Source organism: Perca fluviatilis, chromosome 3 (assembly GCF_010015445.1).
Source record: "Perca fluviatilis chromosome 3, GENO_Pfluv_1.0, whole genome shotgun sequence".
NCBI lineage: Eukaryota > Metazoa > Chordata > Actinopteri > Perciformes > Percidae > Perca > Perca fluviatilis.
The window spans coordinates 42,730,053-42,755,902 of NC_053114.1; the positions used below are offsets into that span (position 1 = coordinate 42,730,053).

The 25,850-nt window shown below is 38.9% G+C and overlaps 1 protein-coding gene across 1 annotated transcript in view; it reads left to right on the forward strand.

Annotated features, from left to right (window-relative positions):
• The window catches only part of LOC120556447, a 30,323-nt gene extending 4,825 nt beyond the window's left edge, over nt 1-25,498 (forward strand). The window contains exons 2-13 of the mRNA XM_039796069.1: nt 4,716-4,918; nt 7,085-7,222; nt 8,275-8,392; nt 10,049-10,235; nt 13,612-13,753; nt 14,065-14,220; nt 16,140-16,195; nt 17,274-17,449; nt 18,020-18,420; nt 19,083-19,179; nt 20,962-21,169; nt 24,401-25,498. Of these exons, the coding sequence (XP_039652003.1) occupies nt 4,716-4,918; nt 7,085-7,222; nt 8,275-8,392; nt 10,049-10,235; nt 13,612-13,753; nt 14,065-14,220; nt 16,140-16,195; nt 17,274-17,449; nt 18,020-18,420; nt 19,083-19,179; nt 20,962-21,169; nt 24,401-24,645 (2,127 nt within the window). The 3' untranslated portion in view covers nt 24,646-25,498. The remainder of the gene's footprint in view (nt 1-4,715; nt 4,919-7,084; nt 7,223-8,274; nt 8,393-10,048; nt 10,236-13,611; nt 13,754-14,064; nt 14,221-16,139; nt 16,196-17,273; nt 17,450-18,019; nt 18,421-19,082; nt 19,180-20,961; nt 21,170-24,400) is intronic.
• The last annotated feature ends 352 nt before the right edge of the window (nt 25,499-25,850 follow it).

Consider the following 25,850-nt stretch of genomic DNA (forward strand, 5'->3'; position numbering starts at 1 on the left):
GGAGAGGCCCTGGTATTAAACCATTAATATCTTCCATTAATGATGGCTGCATTCCACTTAGGAGAGACCCTGGTATTAAACCATTACTGATGGCTGCATTCCACTTAGGAGAGGCCCTGGTATTAAAGCATTAATGATGGCTGCATTCCACTTAGGAGAGGCCCTGGTATTAAACCATTAATGATGGCTGCATCCCACTTAGGAGAGGTCCTGGTATTAAACCATTACTGATGGCTGCATTCCACTTAGGAGAGGTCCTGGTATTGTGCATGCTGACTCACTGAAATAGCTTACTGGGACACTTGATGGAACTGAGCCATCGTTAAGGTTATCACTTTCAGCTGTGCTTTTCCTACTATGATGACAAGTCAACATGTCTGCTGTGAAAAAGGTCCATTATCTGGTTAAGACCGCGTGTGTGTGCGTCCTTGAGATCTGTAAGTTGTATAATTTATGTATAAGCCTATTGTTGTATTAGTTTAGTTCTTGCAACTTTAAAATGAGTTAATTTGGGATTTTCCTTGTTTGTATTCTGCACCTGCTAGCTTAATTGCAAGTGGCAGTTGCTTAGAGAAAATAGTGGTTGTTGAACGCACGCGCTCACGTTTGTATTCTAAGTGCATTATTTACATGCTGAAGTAGTTACACTGCATTAAGATAATATAATGTATACTGGGGTATACTGGGGTCCTCAGAGTTACTGCAGGGGGGCCACCAAATTGTTGTTAATTTTTATTAAATGTTTTTTCAAAAATTACAATGTCTTAACATGAATCAAACCTATTATTATAAGCAAATATAAATCAGTCTATTTGTGAAAAAACACATGGATGATAGGCTTACTAGCCTATAGGTAAGGTAGTCATCCACAGATACAGTTATTCCTAAAGATCTAATGTTACTGTGCCACATTTAATAAAACATGATTTATAAAATCATGCCAACAACAGTTTTTTTTAATTTTAACAGCTTTGTATTCTTTGCAGTAAAATTTTATATATATATATATATATATATATATATATATATATATATATATATATATATAATATATATAATATATATATATATATATATATATATATATATATATATTATATATATATATATATATATATATTAGGGGTGTATATTAGGGGTGTGACGAGACGCTTACTCCACGAGACGCATCACGAGACGCATCACGAGACGCATCACGAGATTGGGTTCACGAGAACAAGACGAGACGAGATTTAAAAAAAAAAATTTAAGAAATCCTCAATGATGAAATATATGAATGGAAAATAGTTTTTTTATTCAACTGAAAAATCACAAAATGCAAAACAATTTAGGTGCATTTTGAAATCAACTATTAATGATGAATGTTATTTAACTTTTTTTTTTTACTATTTTAATAAATTATATGCAGGAAAGGACGTGCAAAAACAGCAAAATGTTTTGTATAAACTCTACCAACTGGCTTCTGCCCTGTACAATTTCACATGAGAAATCTAACTCCTTTCCACAAATCGAACATAAAAAAATAAACAGTATAAATAACATAAATGTTCCACCGACATTTTCCACCACAGAAAATGGCCTCATATCAGCTGCAATGAAAACGCCTATGTCCCTCGTTATTGCCGTGGCTCTTGCACTTACCGGTGGCAGAGATGCAAAGGCTTTTAGAGTTGTTTGCCCTTTTAATGTTTTCATCGCGGGTGCAGTAGTTAGTAGAGAGCTGTGGTGGTGCTGTAAGTGTTTTTGCATAGTGCTCGTGTTAGCCGCGGTATACGGCATTTTTTTCTTACAATGTTTACATATTGTGTTCGTCTTGTCTGTCACTCTTTCGCCGTTTATTATTTCCGCAGGAAAACCAAAATGTTGCCACACAAATGATTTAAAAGTGGCAGGGGGATCTTCAATAGTAATTTCACGCTCCATCACGCTGACATCACATCGCCTCACGAGACAACTTTTCACCTCGGCGAAATCTCGTCACGTTTTAATCTCGCGAGATCTCGTAAAAACGAGATCTCGTCACACTTTATCTATATATATATATATATATATATATATATATAAGTCTTTAGGCCACCCACATGTTATTGTAGGCCCAGTTAAATATGCAACTTTATTTTATACAATATATGTATTAGGGGGTCCCTGATCTGTCTCACTCTCTCAGTTCAGGGGTCCTTGGCTTTAAAAAACGTTGAAGACCCCTGCTTTACAATGTTGTTTATTTCTTTGCAGAACCACACACACACACACACACAAACATGTACAAAGCTACCCACGCCCATGAGTGTACTGTTGCTTATTCTTATTAAAGCATCAAAAGAGAGAAGTTGTTTTAACAGACAACACTGGGGGCCAGAGCCGGACTGACGCATAAACGAACTAAGAGGCTGCTTAGGGCCCCGTGGCTACCAGAGGGCCCCCAAGAGTGCTTGAAATGTCTCACAATTGAGCTTATAACAGAGCCGGTCAATTTAAAGATAAAGTGTTGCTGCTAATTGGTCCCACATTAGTCTTTAAATGCTTATTTGCACATTATACTATACTTAAACTAATATTTACAATATGTTTAGTGCCAAGTGCAGTGGCAACACATTACAATGTGGAGAGTCCCCAAATCAAATCCTGCTTAGGGCCCCCAAAAGTCTCGGGCAGGCCCTGCCTTGGGTGAATCAGCCACAGTGAAGTTTAAATACAGTCCTATTCTAGCCCTCACTAACAAACAGAATGTGATATATTTCATCTTTATGATTATACTTTTTATTCTATAATTTCCTTGCTAGTATTTGTTTTTTGATATTGTTTTGATAATCTGTATCAGCTGTTTGATAATCAGCAGCAGGATCCTGGCTTCTGTTTGTAAGGGATCACAGCCACAAATTTCTCAAACGATAAGGAAAGCATAGGGCTGTCCATTTCCTCTGCTGCTGTGCATTATTGAAAGGATTGTATACTTATTTATGAGTGCTGATGACCTTTTTGGGTCGGCACTCTTAAGACAGTTGAGTTGAGCGTGCCAATTCTTTTATATTATATCATATAATATATGAAATCTTTGCAATGGAAAGAACAATCTTCTCCATGAGACCTCAGGAAATGAAATTTGATTACATTTTGCTGGAATGGAAAATGTATAGAGTACTTCCCCGAAAAGCCCTTTCTTCCCTCATTTAATTCCTTTTATTTAATTTACTTTTTTTTATCATTATTAGTTTTTATTATCACACACATGTTCCATTTTGTGTTGAAATAATATATCATTCTGTAAAAAGTAAATACTATAAAGAAATACTAAGAAAAGGAAAAATGTGAGCGGTCAAGGAGTGCTCCTCTGCTTGAAAAACACCATTCTTATCTTTTACTGCCGTCTGAGTGTTTGCTGACTCGCCTTCCCAAAACTTTGTGGAATTTCAACAACCTGTAAAGTCAAAAAAACTAAAAGATTAAAAAAACAACAACAACAGATTAACTCAATTTAATTTAAACTTCCTTTTAACAGGCAGGAACCTCAGGCAGACCCTGGCTCTTGGTGGGCGGCCATCTGCCTTGACCTGTTGGGGGGTGGGGGGGAAGAGAGAGAGAGAGAGAGAGAGAAAAAAAAAAAAAAAAAAAAAAAAAAAAAAAAAAAAAAACTGTTTAGTTACAAGTTTTAACCCTCGTGTTGTCTTCCTGTCGACCATGCAACTTTTTGTTTTTCTGGGTCAAAATTTTAGTTGTTCTTTTTCGACATTTGTCACCATTTTGTCGTTTTTTTTTTCCAAAGTTTTTTTTGTCACTTTTTACGTTTTTGTAGATTTGTTTTCGGCACTTTATTGATGTTTTCATTTATATTTTTCGCTGCGTTTCTGAAGCTTTTTCCGGAATTTGTGACACGTTTTTTTCAACGTTTTTTTGTCATTTTATTTTTAAAATGCTATGCAATAGAATAAAACACCCAAATTCAATGAACGTAGTGAACTGTTCATTTATTTTCCTTGTGAAGAGCGTTGTATGGAAGCATCCACTGTATTTCCTTTGACAATTTGGTTGAAAGAAACCCAAATTTCTGATGTCGAAACTTTTTGAAAATGGGTCAAATTTGACCCGAGGACAACAGGAGGGTTAAATATGTTCACCTTTCCTAGATCTTTACATTTTTATTAGAATTACATGTATTTTATTTTTCATTCATATTGCTTCATAACTTTTGTTTTTATATTTGCAACACAAATAGATGTATATTGTTATTATAAATCCATCCTAATATTGTGTTGATGTTCATATAACTGTTTATTGTGTTTTGTCTGATGCTTTGGCAACATTGATATTGAAACTAAAGCCCCTTTGAATTGAGAGAGAGAGAGAGAGAGAGAGAAATACAGAAATATGATTCATAATAACAGGATTCAAGGTATTTAAGGTGTTTACGGCTCCCACACTCTTCAGCAGGAGTAGCTGGTGCAATATAATAAAATATGGTGCGTAATTCTTTTGGAAAATGGGTTTCTTTCAGCATATATATCTTGTTAGTGAAAATAATACTAAATACATTGAAAAATCCATTATTTGTGACTAAAATAGTGCTTGTTGGCAATATATTAGCGATCCCCACAGATGTATGATTTGACTGCTTTTGTGGGAGCTCCGAGCCCAATGGCTCCCATGCAACTCAAACATGTGCATTATTTACATGTCTACATGGTATCAATGCTGTATTCCCCCCCCAAACTCTGCAGGTGACCTTTTATCACAGACAGAACGGCAGAAGCAACTGTGAAGATCAGTCTTCTTTCAAATGTGAGAGTGGGGTGTGCACAAGCTTGGATGAGTCCAGTGTGCTGCAAACGGACCAGGACAACTCCGGCCAGCGCAGGTGGTGCCAGTCTGAAGGGCACACAACAGCAACCATCCGCACTAATAAAACCTCCTTTTCTCTGATGTAAGTCCAGCTCACAGGAGCCCAAGTCTTCTGTCTTATTCTACTCTAGTTAGAACAGAATATGTGACATATGTAGGTGTAATATGGGGAAATGATTAAGAGAAGGGTAGTATAGGTACATTGTAGAGCAGTGGTGGTCTTACACTATTATATACTGATAGGACAAAGTCAATAGAAGAGCCACTTTCACCACAAAATATCAAAAGTTACATCCACTCATAAATAGCATGTCTGCTTATCAATCTGTCATCCCTTAACATACAATATACAATTGTCCCAAACTGGCAACTCTGCAGTGAGTCAGTTAAAGATAGAGGGGCAGAGCAAGTTTAAATATCTTTTCTAGTCTATATTTCCATCTTGTAATTAGAGATGGTCCGATACCGATACCAGTATCAGTATACCTAAAACGCTGGTATCGGTATCGGGAAGTACTGGAGTTTATGCACCGATCCGATACAACGTAATAAAGCCCTAAAGAAAATCTACTATAAAGTAGTTTATTTATTTTCTTTTTCCGTTATAAGTGACTGTCAAACTGGAGAATAAAAGAAAGTTCTGGGGCATTCATTGTTTGTGTTTGTTCATGAGCGTTTAACCCGAGCCAGACCGACAACAAAGATAGAAATCATATCACATCCATACAGAGATAGTAGTATACAGCTGTTATACATCATATCACATCCATACAGGGATAGTAGTATACAGCTGTTATACATCATATCACATCCATACAGAGATAGTAGTATACAGCTGTTATACATCATATCACATCCATACAGGGATAGTAGTATACAGCTGTTATACATCATATCACATCCATACAGAGATAGTAGTATACAGCTGTTATACATCATATCACATCCATACAGAGATAGTAGTATACAGCTGTTATACATCATATCACATCCATAAAAGGATAGTAGTATACAGCTGTTATACATCATATCACATCCATACAGGGATAGTAGTATACAGCTGTTATACAATACCTATCACATCCATACAGAGATAGTAGTATACAGCTGTTATACATCATATCACATCCATACAGAGATAGTAGTATACAGCTGTTATACATCATATCACATCCATACAGAGATAGTAGTATACAGCTGTTATATATCATATCACATCCATACAGGGATAGTAGTATACAGCTGTTATACATCATATCACATCCATACAGGGATAGTAGTATACAGCTGTTATACATCATATCACATCCATACAGGGATAGTAGTATACAGCTGTTATACATCATATCACATCCATACAGGGATAGTAGTATACAGTTGTTAAAACATAATAAAATATATGATACACTGGTATCGGATCGGTTCTCGGTAGCGGCCGATACGCAAGTTCAGGTATTGGAATCGGTATCGGGAAGCAAAAAATGGTATCGGGTCATCTCTATTTGTAATACCGTAATGCTGTTTTGGGTATATTTTTTTCAATATATAATCAATAATTCAATAATTATTTGTAATAGAGCAGACTTAGGGTTATGTCATAGCCCTGCTTGTTTTGAATGTTTTAATGAAATATCTGTATTGACTGCATGATCATATCACCGTGTTATTGACTGCCATGCGAGCCACAAATTAAAGCTTGGCGAGCCGCAGGAGCCGTGCAATGAGTAACACTGTTCTAGGATGTAATTTCCACTGGGGAGAGGGGGGACATGTCCTCCCCCACTTTTCAAAATCCTGTTTGTGTCCCCCCGGTCTCAAATTGCGAACATTTTTACTCTATAAAATGATTATCTCAAGTCTTTGTGATCGGCCCCTTTATTAAACAATAAAGTAAGTAAAAACATAGTTTAGTACTATTTCTTCTGGCAGAATTTATGATTATGATCAACTTAATTATTGCCTGGATTTTGTATCACCATAGTCCCTAAATGTATGTAGAAATGCAGGAAATGGAATTCAAATCGAAAACATTTTTCTGCCGGAGGACCCCCAGACCCCCTGTTTTTTTTTCTCAAACCAAAGTTACACCCTTGGGTACATTGTAGCTTGGCTGTGAATGTGTAGGTGCATGGATCAGATAAATGATGATGAAACTGTTCTTGAAACTGTCAAAGTGGTTCCATCTTTATCAGTTCCCAGATGGCGTCCGTGTATTCATGAGTGATAACACACTCCACCTTCTTTTCAGGGACGCGGGCTGCTGCTGGGCGTCTAATGTCGACGGGAAAACAAATTGGACGTCTCACGCCGAGTTGGACCTGGGACGCCGATCTGACTCACACGCCCTCAACGGCTGTCCCGTAACGACAACAGTGTCTAGTCTACGGTACAAACCTTTTCTTTTCAAATGCGGTTATGTGGGGCTCCATTTCTGCCAAAAGTATGTCACATGTGCCCTGTATGTGTCAACTGAACATGTTACAAAACATTTGTCTGCGCTCCCTGTCATTTGGCTGTGCTGTTGTGAATGTTGTCCTGATGTGTCGTTTGACTGGCCTGATTGGTGGAGTCCTAACAAGTGCCACTAGATTAGGATAATGACCCTCCTGACAGACAGGTTAGTACAGTGCAAGCAAATGGGAGGGAGGGGTCGTAACAAATTGCCAAACAGTGTGAGAAATATGTAGAGCATTTTTGATTCTCCTTCTGTAAATCTCGCTGTTGCAAGTGGTCAAAATCTTTACAAAACTACTTCTATGGAAGCTGCCATGTTTTATAAAAAACACACCTGCACCTGAAAATAGTTTAAGTTATCGTGTAGTGTATGATTGTTTTTAGTGTATATTTCATCCAAGTTTTGTTTTCATGCAGGTCGCCTCTGAGTTGCTTTTTTCCTCTTTTTGGCACACAATCCAGAAACAAAACAGTGTGAGAAATATACAGTAGCCTGGGTAAACCCTGACGAACTTCTGGCAAATTTGAGATTTGCTCTGCAAGTCCGTCTGGCCAAGAGCCCATTCAAGCACATTTCCAATTTTTCCAAATTGAGGCACCAATCACAACCGCTGAGGAGGGCTTTACACGATGATGATAGCGCAGCGATGTTGAAGCGTCCTCTCCTTCATCGCTCTGATTGGTTGAAGGACTATCCAATTGGGCTGTGAATGAACCTTCCCCAGACCCTTCTCAGTTACGTACAACTGAGAAGGGTCTGGTGTCAACCAGGCTAATAGTACAGTATTTGTGATTCTCCTTCTGTAAATCTCACGCTTGCCAAAGGAAAAACAAAAGCAAGCTATGACGCCAAGTGGTCCAAATTCTTTCCAAATCTACTTCTTAGAAATCTGCCGTATTTTGTCAAAAAAACGCTCAAAATGCATGAACCTGAAAATTCACGCGTCTATATTTAATCCACAAGTAAATTGTGTTTTTCTGCAGATCGCCTCAGAACTGCTTTTCAGGGCTTCCTCTTCTGGCATACGATCCAGACGGAGATCATGTGAGGTGCCGCTTTGCTGCAAAGTCTACAGCTCCTGCAAACTTCACTATGGATGAGGTAATCCATTCACACTGTGACAGAGCGCTGACAGGAGCTATAATGATGAGCCAGGCTAAGCGGTGAAAACACTGATGTTATGTTTCTTCTTCCTCATATCATGTTTGATTTAAGTACAGGCACCATTTGTACATATAGTATGTAATGTACTGTCATTTGTATGTATTCCACGTATTTATTGCTCTATGCCCCACAGAAAAACAGGCGAGCGGAGTTTGCGTATTTGTGTTCACCCAGGAAAAGTTACGGAAACGCGCGTGTGTGTCCCGGAAGTAGATAATGGTTTTAACTGAAACCACAATCTCTTTTCTAATCTTAACTAGTCATTTTTGATGCCTAGAACTTAACTGTTGTCGCCGCATGACGGTCACTTTCTGTCGGCTGAAAGTCAACTGTAATGGCCGCTGAAAAAAACCCAACCTTGTGGTGCCCTGTTCCTGGGTTGTGGCCAAGGGATACAGCTACAGACAGAAGTTACGCAAAATCTTATAACAATAATCATTTTAATACTTTCACCTAAGGCTGCACGATATGAGGAAAATGTCTAATTGCGATTATTTTGACTGATACTGCGATTGCGATTTGATTCACGATATTGGAGGGAATGATAATTTTTGTCTCATTATTCTCATTTTCATTGAAACATATAAAATGAAAATGATTATAGTGTGATTTTTGCAAGGATCTGTACCAAACCAAGTATTTTTTTTTTTAAAGATAATTTTTTGGGGGCTTTTCCGTTTATATGATAGCGACAGTGGATAAGGAATGGGTGGAGAGAGATGGGTGATGACACGCAGCAAAGGGCCGCAGGTCGGATTTGAACCTGGGCAGCTGCAAAGAACTCAGCCTAGATGGGGCGCACACTCTTACTGGGTGAGAAAAAGGTCGCCCACAAAGATTTTTTTCAGTAGGATAGGATTTGTTGGCCGGGACGTCTCTGCAGCACCTCACTACTTCACTACAGAATGGTTTGACACATATTTTGCCTTTAACAAATATTGCTCCCCCCCTGTGATTTAGATATTGCGCTAGTCCATATTGGGATTCTCGATAAAATTGCGATTAATTGTGCAGCCCTACTTTCACCCAGGAAATGCATGTTCTAAACTTAACTGTCACTGTACCCGGCTCACAGTCACTTTTTCTCGGCTAAATTTAACTGTAAAGACTGGCTTAGGTTAAACTTTTGGTGAAACATGAACGAACAAACAATGAACGCCATAGAACTTTCTTTATCATCCAGTTTGACAGTGAGTCATAACAGGAAAAAAATTAATTAAAGTAGATTTTCTTCAAGGCTAAATAACGTGGTATCGGATCGGTGCATACACTCCAGTACTTAGGATAGGATATTAAACAAATAGTTGTGCATAACTTTGTACCATATGATACAAACCTGTAAGCTTTCTTTTTGGATGTTGACATCATAGTATCTGTCCTGGGGACTCATTTGCAGTATTATAACCTTTTATTTTTTTAGTAGTAGTTGCAGTAGTAGTTCAAAAAGTACCTTTTCTTACTCGTGCAGATGTTTGTCAATGCTTTTAAACTGTTAAAATATTAGTTGTCACTGGTTCTTTTCTACATAGATTCAATATCCAAAGAGACAAAAGCATTTTAAACATCTTCATTTAACATTCTGTGTCCTCCCAGACTACGTGCACGCTGAAAACCACGGGTCAAGTCGGCATCGGTGTCCACGTGTTTGAGCTGATGCTGGAGGACTCTTCCAGGAAAAACATCACGCTGACCTACGCAGATGGAACATCAGCATTTCGGGAGGCCACCGACATAAACTCGCCGCCTCTCTGCAAAGTGAAGCTGCAGTTCTCCATGGAGAGTGAGTACATACATGACCATTAGAGTGACACAATTGCACGGATTGTCGGACCAAGAAAACCTGATTTGGTGGCCAGTGTAGAGATTTTACGTGTTTCAGAATCTCTGAAGAAGGAGAGGCTGGGGTCCAAATGAAGGGTTAACACAAAGATTTACTAATAAAAATGATAAGTCAAAATACAGAGAATTACGCTGCAGTGGGCCTTGAAAATAGTTGCTTTAACCCTCAAGTTTCCACATCTATTTCGCCCCGAACCCCTGTCGCCCCCCTGTCACCCCCCTGTCGCCCCCCCTGCTTTATTCCTCCAATCCCAGGGGCGGTTACTTTTCTCCTTCGTCAGTAAGAGCCTTCCTCATAGGCTCTTTGTTGGCATGGTGACAGGTTGGACGCATCTTGTTGGTTTCTACGCTGTCCAATTAGGAAGGACATGCCCTAAACTGTGCCCCCTAGGGGTCATTTGCACCTACTGATCAATAGGTTCTATCATGCAGATGTTAAGTCTTTACAAGTTTACATGAATTAACATTCTATCGTCCTAACCCAGACTAAGGCACCAGGAGGTTGAAGACTGAAGGAAGCAGAAGGTTATGGTTATTTCCTGCTGTGTAGCAGAAGGTTTCTCTTTATATGTTAATAGTTGGTTTTAATCTAATCTATCTGCAAGAGACAGGAAGAGAGGGGGAGAGGAAGGGTCTGTCTTTACCTATTGTTTAGAGAGACAAAAGGTGGTGACTGTGATAACCAAATCAGTCTCGACATTAGCAGTTATATAGATTCATTCCTATTTTCATAACCCGGTTGCAGCATACAATTTATTACTTAAAGCATAAAACATACATGGTTGTTAAAATCAGCACTGTGACAACTTTATTTTACTCAACACCAGTCATGTAACCGGAGATCAGACTTGTCAAGACACACTTTTATCATTCTCAATATACGTCAGCAAACAGATAGCGTTACTGAAGAAGATACCATTAATAATTAACGTTATCATTTGTTAGCTAAGTTAATGTAAGTTACATGTTAGTTAACGATGTTAGGTGACAGTCTCCTCTCCAGCTTGTCATGACAAACAATGTATAACTTTTTTTATTATTATTATAAATCTTTATTAAATCTTTACGATACAAACATTAAGAACAAGCAAACAGTCATTAATACAGAAAAAATATTAGTCAAGAGCAGAGCCAGGGGGAGTTTCAAATATATACATTCAAAATAGAGCATAACTGAATGGTTTTAGCAGCTTTCTTATTTTTTGAATCATAGATGGTTCTGATGTACTGTTCCGTTTTCTTACCAAAAGCAATAAAAGACAGTTTAGAGTTACTAAATTTGGCTTTGTGATTATGATATTTCCCTAAAATGATTAATAAATTAATTAGGTATATTTCTTTCTGTTTTTTACTTTACAAAGAAAAATCAGAGACAAGTTTATCAGTAATGTATCGGGATAGATCTTTCCAGAAGGTAGTGGTGTAGAGACATTGCTAGAACAGGTGATCCTTTGTTTCTGGACATATTCCACATAAAGAACAGCTTTTTTGGGGGATTTTCCCTTTATTTGATAGTGGCCATGGGTAGACCAGAGAAGAGAGGGGATGACAAGCAGCAGTGTGCCACAAGTGGTATTCGAACCCGGGCTGCTGCAAAGGACTCTACCCCGACATGGGGCGCACACTCTACTCGGTGAGCTAGAGGGTGCCCCCACATAAAGAACAGTTAACACATACGTCAAGCTTAAACCTAAGGAGATATTGCTTTGCAGGATAATACCTATGTATGATTTTGAAAGAAAACAATGTATAACGTTTGCAATGTTATATCTAGTTAAATTACGTTATCTTACGTTAAAGGGAAGCTATGCCGATTTTCCACCGGTGTTAGTGTCTTTGCAGTGTTGGATGAACGGTGTTTGGCTTCCCCTCGTTGCCCTAAACGCTAACTAACTTACAGTCCATGACAAACTACATGACGTTAATCTTCTTATCAAAAACACGAGTACTGACAGTGTGCTCCAAATGCACCTTGCGCCTTAACAGGCTGCAGGGTCTCCATCACTGAGTCGAGCCCAGAGGGCATTAGAGCGGTTCTTCTCAAAGCCCAGGAACATTAAATGTCCAAAGTCAGGGTGCAAAGTTTGTCAAAGGGAGGTAGGGAGAGTTAGAAAATAATATATCTTATTGTCCACAATGACAAGTTGTCTGTTTACCTTCAGACAGTGAGTTGAATTACCTTTACTCTTTTTCCCAAGTAAAGTATATTTGTTATTTATTTTCACCATATGACCTGTCAGTTATCGTCCAGTAGTAACTACAGTATTTAAATTCATTAGCTGTTTATTTATTTGATATGCTGCACTTTGGATCAATAGACTGAGATTAAAAATGATGTGTATTGGATGTTTGTTGGGTTTAAGGGATGCTTTAGCCTTAAAGCGATGACACACCAACCCGATTATCGTCCGTCGGACAGTCTGGCGAGGTCGGTGACTCGAGTCTGTTCGGTGTGTTGTGTGCCATCGGTCTTCATTTGGGCCGATTTGACATGTGGAATCGGCCAGTGGGCAGTCGGACTCAATGACCAATTCCTGGAAATGACGAGCGGGATGAGCGTGACGAACGCCTCTGAAAATCTGACGAAAATCTTTTAAACTGACCTTTGTCGATCTGAAATGAAGATCAGATTCACGGCCTATTTCTTGCTTAAAATGTTTTAAAATTAAACACGTTTCGGTGAACGGTTTTCGTAAAATACGAGATCGTAATCCGAACGAGCCGCCATTATGGTCGGGGAGAAGCCAGACCCATGTGATGCGTTCGTCCAATCAGCTGCCGGTTTTCATTTTTTGGGCGACAATACAGATTAGCGCTGCCTGCTGTTATGGAGACGTATTACGTCTCGCGCACACGCAGAACATAAGCTCAAGTCGGCGTCGCTTCGGTGTGTTCTGAGGCACTTTTTTGACCAACTCGGGGAGGCAGTCAGTCCGACTGGCTTATCTGCCGACGGTCAGCCGTTGGGTTGGTGGGTCAGAGCCTTTAAGCTGCAGATCATCTTGCCTTTGCTGTCTCACAGAACGGTCTAATAACGTGAGAATGAAATGCTTTCCTTCAGAATGAGATATTCATCCTTTGACACCTGTTGTGTACTTTTCACAGAATGAGTGCTTAATCTCCTTGTTTCACAAAATTAATATTAAATGTACAGATTGGATGCTCTATATGTAATATAAGTATTTATAAAATTAAGTGTCCAAATTTAGCGTGCAAAGCTTGTCCTTTAGATTACTCAAATGTATGCTATACAAAAATGTCAGTAAAGAAAATGTCAGCTTTCCTTTTCTTGATGACCTCTTGTGTCTGTGTTTCAGTCCTTCCTCCAATACCAAACTGTGACGCTGGTCACGTGCAGCCCGTGTTCTTGTCCAGGACTCCTTCCCATGGGGATGTTCTTCACGCCACTGTGGGTCAGACATTCCAGCTTTATGCCCAAGCACAGGCACACCATGCCAGGTATTTATTTCAAAAATGTATTAACCATGCCACTATCTTGACTAAAGAAAGTCCCTGTATTAAATTATGGTTGCCTATAAAGCAGATAAAAATACACTGCGTGCCAAATAAGAATGATCCTTGGTGACCCTTATCTAATTATTTACTTATTGCATTTTTATCCCACTGAATGTCCTTTTGTCTTGTGTTTTTTATGTTTTTATGTTGGAATGCATCTCCTGGGTGTCACAGCTAATTTTGTTGTTGCAATGCGATAACAATAAAGGCTTTCTGATTCTGATTAATTCACACGTGTTTCTGTTTTCCTGAAGCATAAACGACTTCCAGGTGAGTGGCCCCCAGAACATGAGCAAAGTGTTCAATGACGATACGTTTGGAAAAGCCGATGTGACTCTGAGCTGGACGCCACAGCACAGCGACCTGTACAGATCTGTCCCAGTGTGCTTCACTGCAGAGACAAATCAAAGGTGACCCCATCTACATTTACTGGAAATGTGTGTTTTAATTTCCTGATTACTGCTTTGTGCCGCGTTAGCAGAGTGGAGATCTATGGTTTCTTTGAATATGGAACTGGAGTAACTCGGCAAGGACTAACAAAGAAATAAGCCTCTATTGTTCAGGAGATTATATGTTTCTGGTTTCTGTGACTTCCAGTAAAAATGGTGTCTCCAATTAAAGGGAGACACTACATGCCAAGACATTTATTTTTATTTTGCCTCCCTAACATGTCTTCTATAAGACTAGTGGAAAGAAAACATTTCTTTTACTACACTTTGTCTCCTAAATTCACCAAAAGTTGGCATTAGATAACGCCTCATTTACATAATCAAACAAACAAAAACAAAACATTCAGCCAACTTGTAATACAACAAATAATTGTCTTAATGTCAGTAATCAACTGGGGAAGTTTCATTCAATTCAATTTTATTTTATTTATAGTATCAAATCATAACAAGAGTTCTCTCCACACACTTTACAGATAGAGTAGGTCTAGACCACACTCTATAATTTACAAAGACCCAACAATTCCAGTGATTCCCCCAAGAGCAAGCATTCAGTGCGACAGTGGCGAGGAAAAACTCCATCTCAGGAAGAAACCTGGGACAGACCCAGGCTCTTGGTAGGCGGTGTCTGACGGTGCCGGTTGTGGGGGTGATGAACAGTGGCAATAATAGTCACAATAAAGATAATGGAACTATGAGTAGAAATAGTAGTTATAGTAGTTCATGGCATAGCAGGGCACTGCAGGATCTTACAGGACGTAGCAGGGCACAGTAGAGCATAGCAGGACGTAGCAGAGCGTTGCAGGGTGTAACTCCGGATTTCCACAGGATGCAGAACGTCTGCGGACGGCTCCGCTGTGTGCCTGCTGCGTGCTCCGCCCCATCCGTCAATACCCACTAGGTCCGGATTTGTTGCGCACGGCTGCGGCCATGACTGACAGCTTTGATTTACGAGAATTCCCGTAGAATAGAACCACAAAACCAACAACAGTATGTTTCCATCCAGAGGAGTAGAGGTGGAACAGCTCTGTGCTGTGTTTTCAAGGTGTAGTAGCAGGGAAATATGATCCGCTGTGAGCACGGTGTTTTTTATTTTGAAAATTAACCGGATGTTTTATTTTGTTTCTGTGCTCGACTTCCTGTCGAGAAGCTCTGTGTATCTGCTCCGGAGGGCTGCGGATCACCGGAGCTGTGCCGGAGTCAGAATGCAGCCGTTCTGCAGTCAGTGGAAATACACAAATTGACTTTAATGGAAACTCAATGACTCCGCTGCCGTTCTGGAGCCATTACACAGCTGTTACGCAGCTGTTACGCAGCTGTTACGCAGCCGGTGGAAATTGGGGGTAACAGGGCATAGCAGGGCGCGCAGCAGGACCACGGCAACAGCCAGTTTCATGGTGTTATCTATATACTGAAGATTTTTACACAGGGCTTTGTTCAGCTATCATTGACAGCCTGATCCATATAACATTTATACCTAAAACATGGAGAAAATTGAAAAAGAAAATGTTATGGCTGTTGACAGTATTTTCTGATTAATGGAGTGAACAAAGAAATATAAAATCCCCTCTGTAAAAACCTTTTACAGAACTTTGAATCTGGCTTCATCCAATGTTCACACATTAGCACATTTAATAAGGAATGCCCCATTTGGATATTTAAACATTACAATTTCAGAAAACTTATTATACAAAAAAATATTGTCCTAATGTAAGTAATCAACAGGGGAGTTTTAATGGTGATATATATTAGTTACAATGTTTTCCCTATTCACCTGTAGTGTCTCCCCTTAAATCTAATTATGCTAAAAAAGTACATCTGTTGTTGTTTTTCTTCTTTTTGCAGTTTGAACTGAAACCTATTTTCTTTGTTTTGTCATTCAGCCAATCAGACATGAGGTGTGTTGTTCTCATGGTAACCCAAGCAGCTCTCATTCAAGGTTTGTTGATCACCATTCATCATCATTGTTATCAGTGGTGGAATGTAACTAAGTACATTTACTCAAGTACTGTACCAAAGTACACATTTGAGGTACTTGTACTTTACTTGAGTCTTTCCTTTTCATGCCACTTTCTACTTCTACTCCGCTACATTTCAGAGAGAAATATTGGACTTTTTACTCCACTACATTCATCTGTTACAGCTTTAGTTACTAGTTACTTTAGTTACTCCGCTACATTCATCTGTTACAGCTTTAGTTACTTTACAAAAGAGTTTTGCATAAAAAACACATGTAGTTTATAAAATCTGACGTTTGATTCTAAAGTAAACTAGCCAACAATATAACGGCTACAAGTCCAGCTGAGATGATGAAACCATTAAACACACAACTGGTTCGCTCCTTTACTCTTTCTGAAATGGGAGAATTTCTCTGCATGGAGTACTTTTACTTTTAATACTGTAAGTACATTTTCCTGATACTACTTGGATACTTTAACTTAAATAACATTTTCAATGCAGGCCTTTTACTCGTAACAGAGTGGTATTAGTACTTTTACTAAAGTAAAGGATCTGAATACTTCTTCCACCGCTGGTTGTTATCGCTGTTAACGTTGCTCCATAAAACCTGTTAAGAGATTCTCTTCAGGAACAGATTGGGGTCATGGTTAAAAAAAACTTTGACTGTTGCCATTTAAAATCAATTCATTTCAATCAAGTCAAAGACAAAGTATCTTTATTGCAGTTTCCTGGGAGTTCCAGATATTTGGAGCATAAAAACTGAATGCTGCTTCCCCCTGTTTAGTTCTGACTCTGGGGACAGAAAGCAGACCTGACCCCAGACCACTTGGTTCAAAATGTAGCAGCAGATCAGAAATGTATTTTGGCCCTAAACCTTTTCAGTGCTTTGTAAACCAACAGTTGTATTATGAAACTCTGTGAGAGACAGGAAGCCAGTGTAAAGACTTCAGAACTGGAGGCCAGTCTGTACAGTACTGGAGGTACCGTCTGTAGGAGTTGCAGTCTAAAGCTAAATGTCCTTACTGATGAAAAAGTTAACACAAAAGTTGTATTTACAGGCAAGGCCAGTGTCACATGCTCACCCAACAAGATGATGGTGGCCCTGGAGAAAGCTTCCATGCCCGACATCGACGTGAACTTCCTCCAGCTGAGAGACTCGTCGTGCTCTCTCACCTCCAACGGCACGCACATCTTAGGCAGCATGTCATTCAGCACCTGCGGCACAAAACTTGAGGTGTGGAAAAACATTTACACTACATTTTACAGTCTAAGAATAGCTGGACAGCCCTGTCTCCCTAAAAATTAAGTTCCCATGCAACGAAACTGAATTTGTTTTTTGTCCTGGATTCTGCTGGCTTTCTAATCAAAGTCCACAGTGAAGGGGTGGGTCAAAAAAACTGAACTTTCACCCAGGAAACTGCTGTTGGTGCCCCTTGTGAAACCAAAAGTCAACTTGACTTGTTTACAATATACATAATATAATTAAATTAAAAAAAATGAAAAAAAAAAAAAAAAAAAAAAAAATTTTTTTTAAAAATATTTTTTAATTTTAACATTAACCCTTGTATAATTAAATAAAAATTCTTATCATGTTCTAAAGATCAAATACGTTTCCCTATGTTATACTATGGAGGCCGTTCAGTCGGTGCATAAAAGCATCAAAGTTCAGTACCCAGCCCTAAATGGGGGCGAGCTGTAAAGCACTTTGAAAAGGGGATTCTGCATTGTGTGAACTCCAAATTCCTGTTTTTTCTCCTCTCAGCCACTAACCGGTATAACCATTTTTTTTTTGTCTTAAATTCAGGACAAAGGCGACTTTCTCGTTTTTGTGAATGAGATCAACTCCTTCGAGCTGGCCAACGAGATAATAGTCCGAAGGAAGACAGTTAAGATCGAAATCTCTTGCAAGTTTCCCAAAACCGTCAGCATCTCCAGTTACTACAATCTCCAAAATTCTGACTACGTTTTCACTGAGTCCAGCTTTGGCAGCTTTGGCTATACTTTTGATGTATACACCAATAGCAACTTTACAAGCAAAGTGCCAGCCATCGCCTATCCAGTGGAAGTCAATTTGTTAGAAGAGATTTATATGGGCATTCGGGCTGAATCGGATCTACCAAATGTGTCTTTGTTTGTCGAATCATGCAAAGCCACTCCTGATGACAACCCTAACAACACCCTCTCCTATGACCTCATCAAGAACGGGTGAGTGCTGCTGATGCCTTCTGCAAGCACAATCAGAAATGCTTTGGGCTTTTAATTTGAAAATGTTTAAATTAAGATCTGGGAATATAATTACAATTGTCTTATATTTACAGTTCCTTGATCATGTGTGTGTGCTCGCTGTCCTCATGAACCATTCCTTTATATAGCTACGAAAAGTAATGCACTGTAATTCATATGTATTCCGCATATTTATGCTGTATGCACCACATTGACTGCTGCTGTATGAGGCCGTGAAGATCCGAATAGGAAGGAGGTAAATTGGTAGGTCCTAAAACACAGGGCGTTCAAGCGGGTAGCTGAGTTTGTGTCCCAGAAAAATTTAAGGGGAATACACAGCCCGGTCTCATGGCAGTTTGTGATATGATCACGTTATTGAATCTATTGATTCGTGGACAGGACACGATAATGTAATTTTTTTCATGTGGTGATTACGAATTTTAAAGCAATGCATTTCAATGGGAAGCATATTTTGTGATCACAGAACGATGACGGTAGTGAGTAATATTTATAAGGCGAAAGTCCGCACAGAGGGGTTGGTCGGGGTGGTGGATGGGTCAACACAGGACTTTCACCCCGGAGACCGGGGATCGCGTCCCGCGTGTTGCATGTATGTGACGTGCTACCATTTTCTTTTCTCACAGGTGTCTACTGGATGAGACACTTAAAGTCCACCCATCAAACCTGACTGCATTCAACTTTGAGGTTCAAGCCTTCAAATTTTCTGGAAACTATAACGAGGTAATATTAATGAATACTAAATCATGCCAAATGTATACCAAAATATTATTCACACAGTTGTCCAGGCTGTGGTTTGAGCATAGTCTGTAAAAATAATGGACAAAAGCTTCCCTGTCTGAAAAGTGAAGCCAATGTGGAAGTGACTTAAAACTGCGTTCTCTCTAATGTCCAGCATGGGGCGACTCCACTGGCTCCAAAAATAATTCTACGAGTCTATGAGACAATGACCATATTTCTCACTTGATTTATTACCTCAGTAAACATTTTCATAATGAGTTTATGGTCTCAATCACTAGTTTCAAGTCTTCTTCGACACAGCATGATGTCCATTTAGTAAATTATGGTCCCATTTTTTTTTTAGTAGACATTAGAGTAGGGGACGCTTTAGGGGTGTGGCTACACGCCAACCTGTCAATTAGGACAGAGGCTTAGCAATGCAAAAAGATGGTGCTTGGAACATTAAAATAGACCTGAACTTGTTTTTGGGGTGTTGTCCGTGTTTTCATCTTAAACTTTGACCCTTTCACTGTGTGTTTTCACTTCAAAGTTAATTGGAGCATTTTGGTCGCCTAAAAATGTGTTGTTCAGCATTTCTGCCACCAAAGCTAGCTAGCGCTAGCATTAGCTGTCAATTTAGGGGAAAGTTTGCCGATTATCTGTACTGCCGTACATGCAGATGAATGGCGACAGTACCTGGAGGTCTGCGTTTAAATCTCCGTTGGATGACTCGGCTCAGAAGGGTTGAAAATTGGCAACTTTCCCTCTTTAGAGTTTAGCTTAGCGCAGCACAATTGCAACCATAAACAACAATGGCTTGGCCTCCCAAGCTCTACCCTCTCGTCGAAAATTGTCACTTTCGGTTTCACAAAACCAAGATGGCCACAGCCATGTTGCCAAATTCGAGACTTCAAAACGGCAGTCTACAAACCAATGGGTGACATCAAGGATGCTACGTCCGCTATTTTTACAGTTTATGGACTACTGCAGTAGGTAAGAATGTGAAGAGCCAGGACTTTGCCAACAAATTTGAACATCGACAACTTCTCAGTCCCTCCCCCCTTTCTGCTGCAGCCCAAACAGTCTCCTAAGCCCCGCCCACACAAGGGAGTTTGAAAGAACTGCCGGCATGTCAGACAACATGTTCAATAACTAAACACCAACACAACGTTAACTTTACTAACAGTAAAACGATGCTAACTAGCAGGCTACCGTTAGCCATTTCAGCATCATATCAGACCGACCACTGTGCTAACGTTACTATCATCCTCACCAATGTAGCTTTGTGGACTTTTGACTACTAATAACCAAGTGAAAGATAAATCACTCATGGTAATTATGTTACCTGTTGAGAGGAAATGTGGCTACATCTGCATCGTTCTTCAGATCTTTAAAATCCTGCAGCCACGCCACCTCTGAAAACCCACTCCATTATTCACGGAGTTTTGGAAAACCTTTCTGCAGCTCGTGCACGGGGAGGGGAGAACGCTATATATGCGTGTACGTGTCTGATTGACAGGCAGATAGACCACCCCTGTGGCCCTGATAGGAGAAAATCGACTGGGAGCGGTGGAATTTTGCCAATGGCACTACAGGCTGTAGGAGGTGCCAGAGGAGCTGTCTTTTTTTTTTTTTTTTTACATAATTCATGTAGTTCTACTGGAACATAGAGTCAGTTTCAGCAAATATGACAGAAAGTTAGTTTTATAAGACTTACCTACTGCATCTTTAACTCAACCACTTAATTTTCTTTTGAACTAAAACCTCTTACCTTCCACCTCCCAGGTGTACGTCACCTGCTCTGTCATCCTGTGCGAGGCTGGGAATGCCTTTTCCAGATGTGCCCAGGGTTGTGTGGCGCAGCCAGCCCGCAGACGCAAGCGATCGCTGCACAAGGAGACAGTCAGCCACTCCATAACCCAGGGTCCTTTTCAGTTTGTCGGGCAGGAAGATAACAACAGTCTGATGAAAAAGAGTGACACAACTGCTGCAGGTTAATACGTGCCCTACCTACTAGAGCTGCAATATACAAAATTTTATTGATTTTAATTATTTTATTTGTTGATTATTTTCTCGATCGATGAAAATGTCAGAAAATTTTGAAAAATGTGGATCAGTGTTTCCCCAAGAGAGAAGAGTTTCCTTAAGAAGCTGGAATCAGAGAATTTGTACTTTTATTTTTAAAATATGACTCAAACCAATTAATCGATTATCAAAATAGTTTGGATTAATTTATCGAATTAATGGATTAATCTTTGCCGCTCTACTACCTACATACCTACTCAATTACTTATAACTTATTCATCCACTTAATAACCTTCTTACTTAACTACTTAATCACTTGCCAAATTACTTAATTCCCTAATCACTTTTTACATACCTAAATGACTTAATCACTTTCTTAATTACATAATCACTTACTTAACTATTTAATCAATTAATTACAATGTTTCAATTATTCAATTCAGTGAACTTTATTCATCCATTAGGAACTTCATATGTTATTATTATTATTAATCCTTTATTTGATAGGGACAATGCACATTAATGAACATCTGCATTGAAACAACAAAAACAGACGTAAACACGCCGGAATATAGCCACAGGGCTAATGTACATCCGTAGTCCCCAGACAAATTACATAAATACAGAAATGACAACATACAAATCCAAAAAAAGAAAAAGAGAAACAATGCAAAAATGAACAAATACAAACAAAAGTGAAATAGTCACTTAATGGTTACAAGACTGGTTTGCTTTAAGCCACACTTTAAGTTTGGTTTTAAAAATTATTAATGTCAGACATTCCCTAACACTGATGGGGAGACTGTTCCAGAACTTACCAGCCTTCACAGACAAAGCATTTTGCCCAAAGGCTGTTCTTCTAAAAGGCACCTCACAGTCACCTCTAGAGGAGGCCCTAGTCCTGGCACCACTTTGGGTCTTTGTTTTGAAGAAGTCCGACATCGGAGGAGGGGCTAATCCATTTAACACTTTGTACACAAAGCAAGCATATTTGAAATGTTTAAAATTTTCCATACTTAATAGGTTATGTTTTTTCAAGATATTACAAATATGAAAGGACATTGGCTTTTTATCAAAGACTTTTAAGGCATTTTTATAGAGCGATTCTATTAATTTAAGATTCTTCATACCAGACAATGTCCAACTTGTACAACAGTATTCAATATGTGATAAAATCATACAATGTAAAAACAGTTTGGCAGCCCCAAATGGTATAAAAGGACGAATTTGTTTAAAATTTCGTAGATTAAATTTCACTGTAGTCGATATTCTTTTTACGTGTTTGTTAAAACTTAATGTGGAATCAAGAGTCACACCAAGGTGCTTAAATTCTGAAAGAACTTCTAATTCTACTCCTCTTAAAAATACACCAGATTGTTTTATGACTCGGGACTGTTTCGTGAACATCATGCAAACAGTTTTTTTAGTATTAAGTAGCAGACAGGATTTAAAAAGCCATTCATTTACAGGGACCAGGGCAGAGGTCAGGATAACAGAAGCCTCTTGAATACTTTTTGCACTTGTGTAGATGACAGCGTCATCAGCATACATTTGAAAATCAACATCACCACAAGTATTTGGAAGGTCATTTATATATAAAGAAAATAATAAGGGACCCAGTATTGACCCTTGAGGCACACCAACGGGGACATCCAGGAAAGACGATTTGACACCGTTAATGTTAACACACTGTTTTCTTAAGTCCAGATAAGATTTAATCCATTGAACGGCAATTGAAGAAAAGTTAAAATATGTCAGTTTAGACAATAAAATGTCATGATTAACAGTGTCAAATGCTCTTTTTAAATCTAAAAATACAGCACCGACACAAGCATTATTATCCAATTTACTTTTTACTTTTTCTATAAACAAACTGTTGGCAAATTCAGTCGAGTGATTGGTGCGGAACCCAAATTGCATAGGATGCAAGGGAGAGTGGTCTTTATTTAGATGTTCATTTATAATTTTAGCAACCCACTTCTCAGCGACCTTGGAGACCACAGGAAGGATACTGATTGGTCGGTAGTTGGCTACATTTAATTTATCACCAGATTTAAAGATTGGGGTGACTACGGCCATTTTCCAGAAAGATGGAACAAGGCTCTGCTTGAATGATAAATTGATCATAAATGTTATTGGAGCAATTTAGGAGTTTTTACATAATTTTAAAGAATGTGAATCTAGCCCAAACGCATCTTTCGATTTTGAGTTCTTAAGTGATCCAATGATCTTATCTACCTCCAGCTCTGTTATTTCACACACATTGAACACAGGCTTGGAAGGATCAATGGGTCTAGGTATTTTCTCAGATGGCTCAAACCGTTCAATTATCTCCCTAACAGATTTAGAAAAGTATTGGTTAAATTCATTTGATAGCGAATTTGGATTTTTTACTACAGTGTTGTTAATTTTGAGTTCAAAGTCTTCAATTGATTCTTTGTGATTTGATATGTGCAAAACATCAGTGTGTGTACAGTTCCCATACCCAGCAATACAACACATTAAAGCACACACAGTGGTCCGAAGCCGGATCTAGGCATAGTCATCTCATTTCGATGCCTTCTGCGCTGCTCTCTGATGCTCTGAAACAGACGTTAGAGGCAACAGAAGCATCGTTGCATGTCACTCTAGTTAACACTTCACTTGACAGCGGGTAACATCAGCCTGCCGTTAGCTAGCAGCTGGATTAAACACAGTTAAAATGCTGACAGCTAAACGGTGTAAAGTGTGACTGTATTTCACTGGAGAGGATTCCAACAGCAGGACGTTAAGCAGCGTGCTTGTTGGAAAAACAATACAGATTCAAAACTTAAAAATAGTAAGCCTTGTGGTGCATTTAAAGTTATTGTAAAATACCCTTTTCCCTATTACCCTATTTTTTTTAAAGTATTGGTTTAGCTACCATTTAGGCACCGACACAGTTTTAAAAGTATCGTTTTAGCACCGGTATCGGAAAAAAACTGGATACCCAACCCTAGGCCCTTCAAATAAGCCTAATTTAGGTGGATTGAAATACCTTAATGAATAAATTAGCAGTTGAAAGCAATTTAGTTTTTTTCACCAAATACCAAAAATGCAATATGCCTTGTGTAACCTTTCCATTTAATCCGGCTCTGGTCAGGAGGTGAAACTTGCAAAGCACAATACATGAAGAATATGAAGAAATGTATTAAAAAACAAATGTGCTGTTGTCTTTCAGTGAACCCTCCACCAGTTTCTCCAGACACCAAATCAAGCGGAGGACGTCGGGACTTTGCTCCTACAGTCTCCAGCGGAGGAGATTGGGGAATCAAGCAGATCCTCAACACCAACATCAGCACCGTGGTCTTTGGCTGCATCTTCTCAGTAGCACTGGTGTTGATGGCTGTGCTGGTTCATTACTTCATGAGGAAGAGAAAAGCAGACGACCAAAAATCTCTCTTAGGTTCCGGCTGGGAGAACTAAAACCCAACTCATTTAATACCGTGCTGTTTTACACAGCATGTATGTTTTAAGTTATATTTTGGTAAAGGATAGGTTCAGATTCTTAAAACAATACTCATGCAGTGATTCTCAAACTGGGTCTGCCTTTAAATCTATAATAGTTCATAGATTACTTCCTAATCTAACAAATCTATAACTTGCGCTACACAAAAAAATCTGTAATACATGTCGAATAGCTTTCAAATACATTTCTATTGTGTTGTTCTTTCACGTAATTAACACTATAGCAGTGTAAATAATACCCTCAAAATATTCCAAGGGACATACATGAGGGTAGCCCCCATCCTTGGTTAAAAAAAGATTGACAACCTCTGCCCAAATGTACATTCATTCATCATCCCTCCTGATCACACTGGCCACTGAATAGATCCCTAACATTTTTTCAATTGAAGAGATAGGGAACAAAGTCCACAAGTCCAGTATGTATGTATGTGTGTATATATATATATATATATATATATATATGCATATGCAGTGGACTGCACACTTTGCACTAAAATAGCTTTACAATACAATAACTTAGATACTAAGATACTCAACTGATTTATTCAACAGCCTTAGAAAGGGTTTTCTTACTCGACTGGCCAGAATGAACGGAAGGAATTATTACATTAAGCAACACCTTGTTTCAATGTTCATATCAACACATGACTATTGTTTTAAGACATATTTGAAAAATTGGGAACCTATCCTTCAAAGAGTTATGCTTCTGAAGTTGATAAAAGTGTTTGGACGAAGTTTCTGGTCCCTCTATACTGTCTACTGCCAAATAAAGGCACAAGCCATAAAAAATGATCTCAATCAATGCCCCCCACCTGCAGCCTTCTGGTTTTGATTTCTATTATGGTTGTTTGCCCCATGGCTAGGAACCAATCACGCCCCCGCCTGCAGCTCACTCTCCAGAAGTAAAAAATATTTCAAATGTCAAAATTACAAAATTGCAAAACGTCTGGTTTTGCAGGATTTTTTTCGATGCCACTGTTCTGTTGTTAACTTCTTGCAGAACGTTTCCCGGCATTTAACTTCAGCTGATGATAGTCTGTGTGGTTAAGCAAGTACAGAAATAGTAACAGTTGATACAGTAATACTTGATGTGCAAATTTGGGATTTTTTTATTTGGCTTGTTAAGGACCCAATTATCATTGTCATTTCAACCAAATAAAATA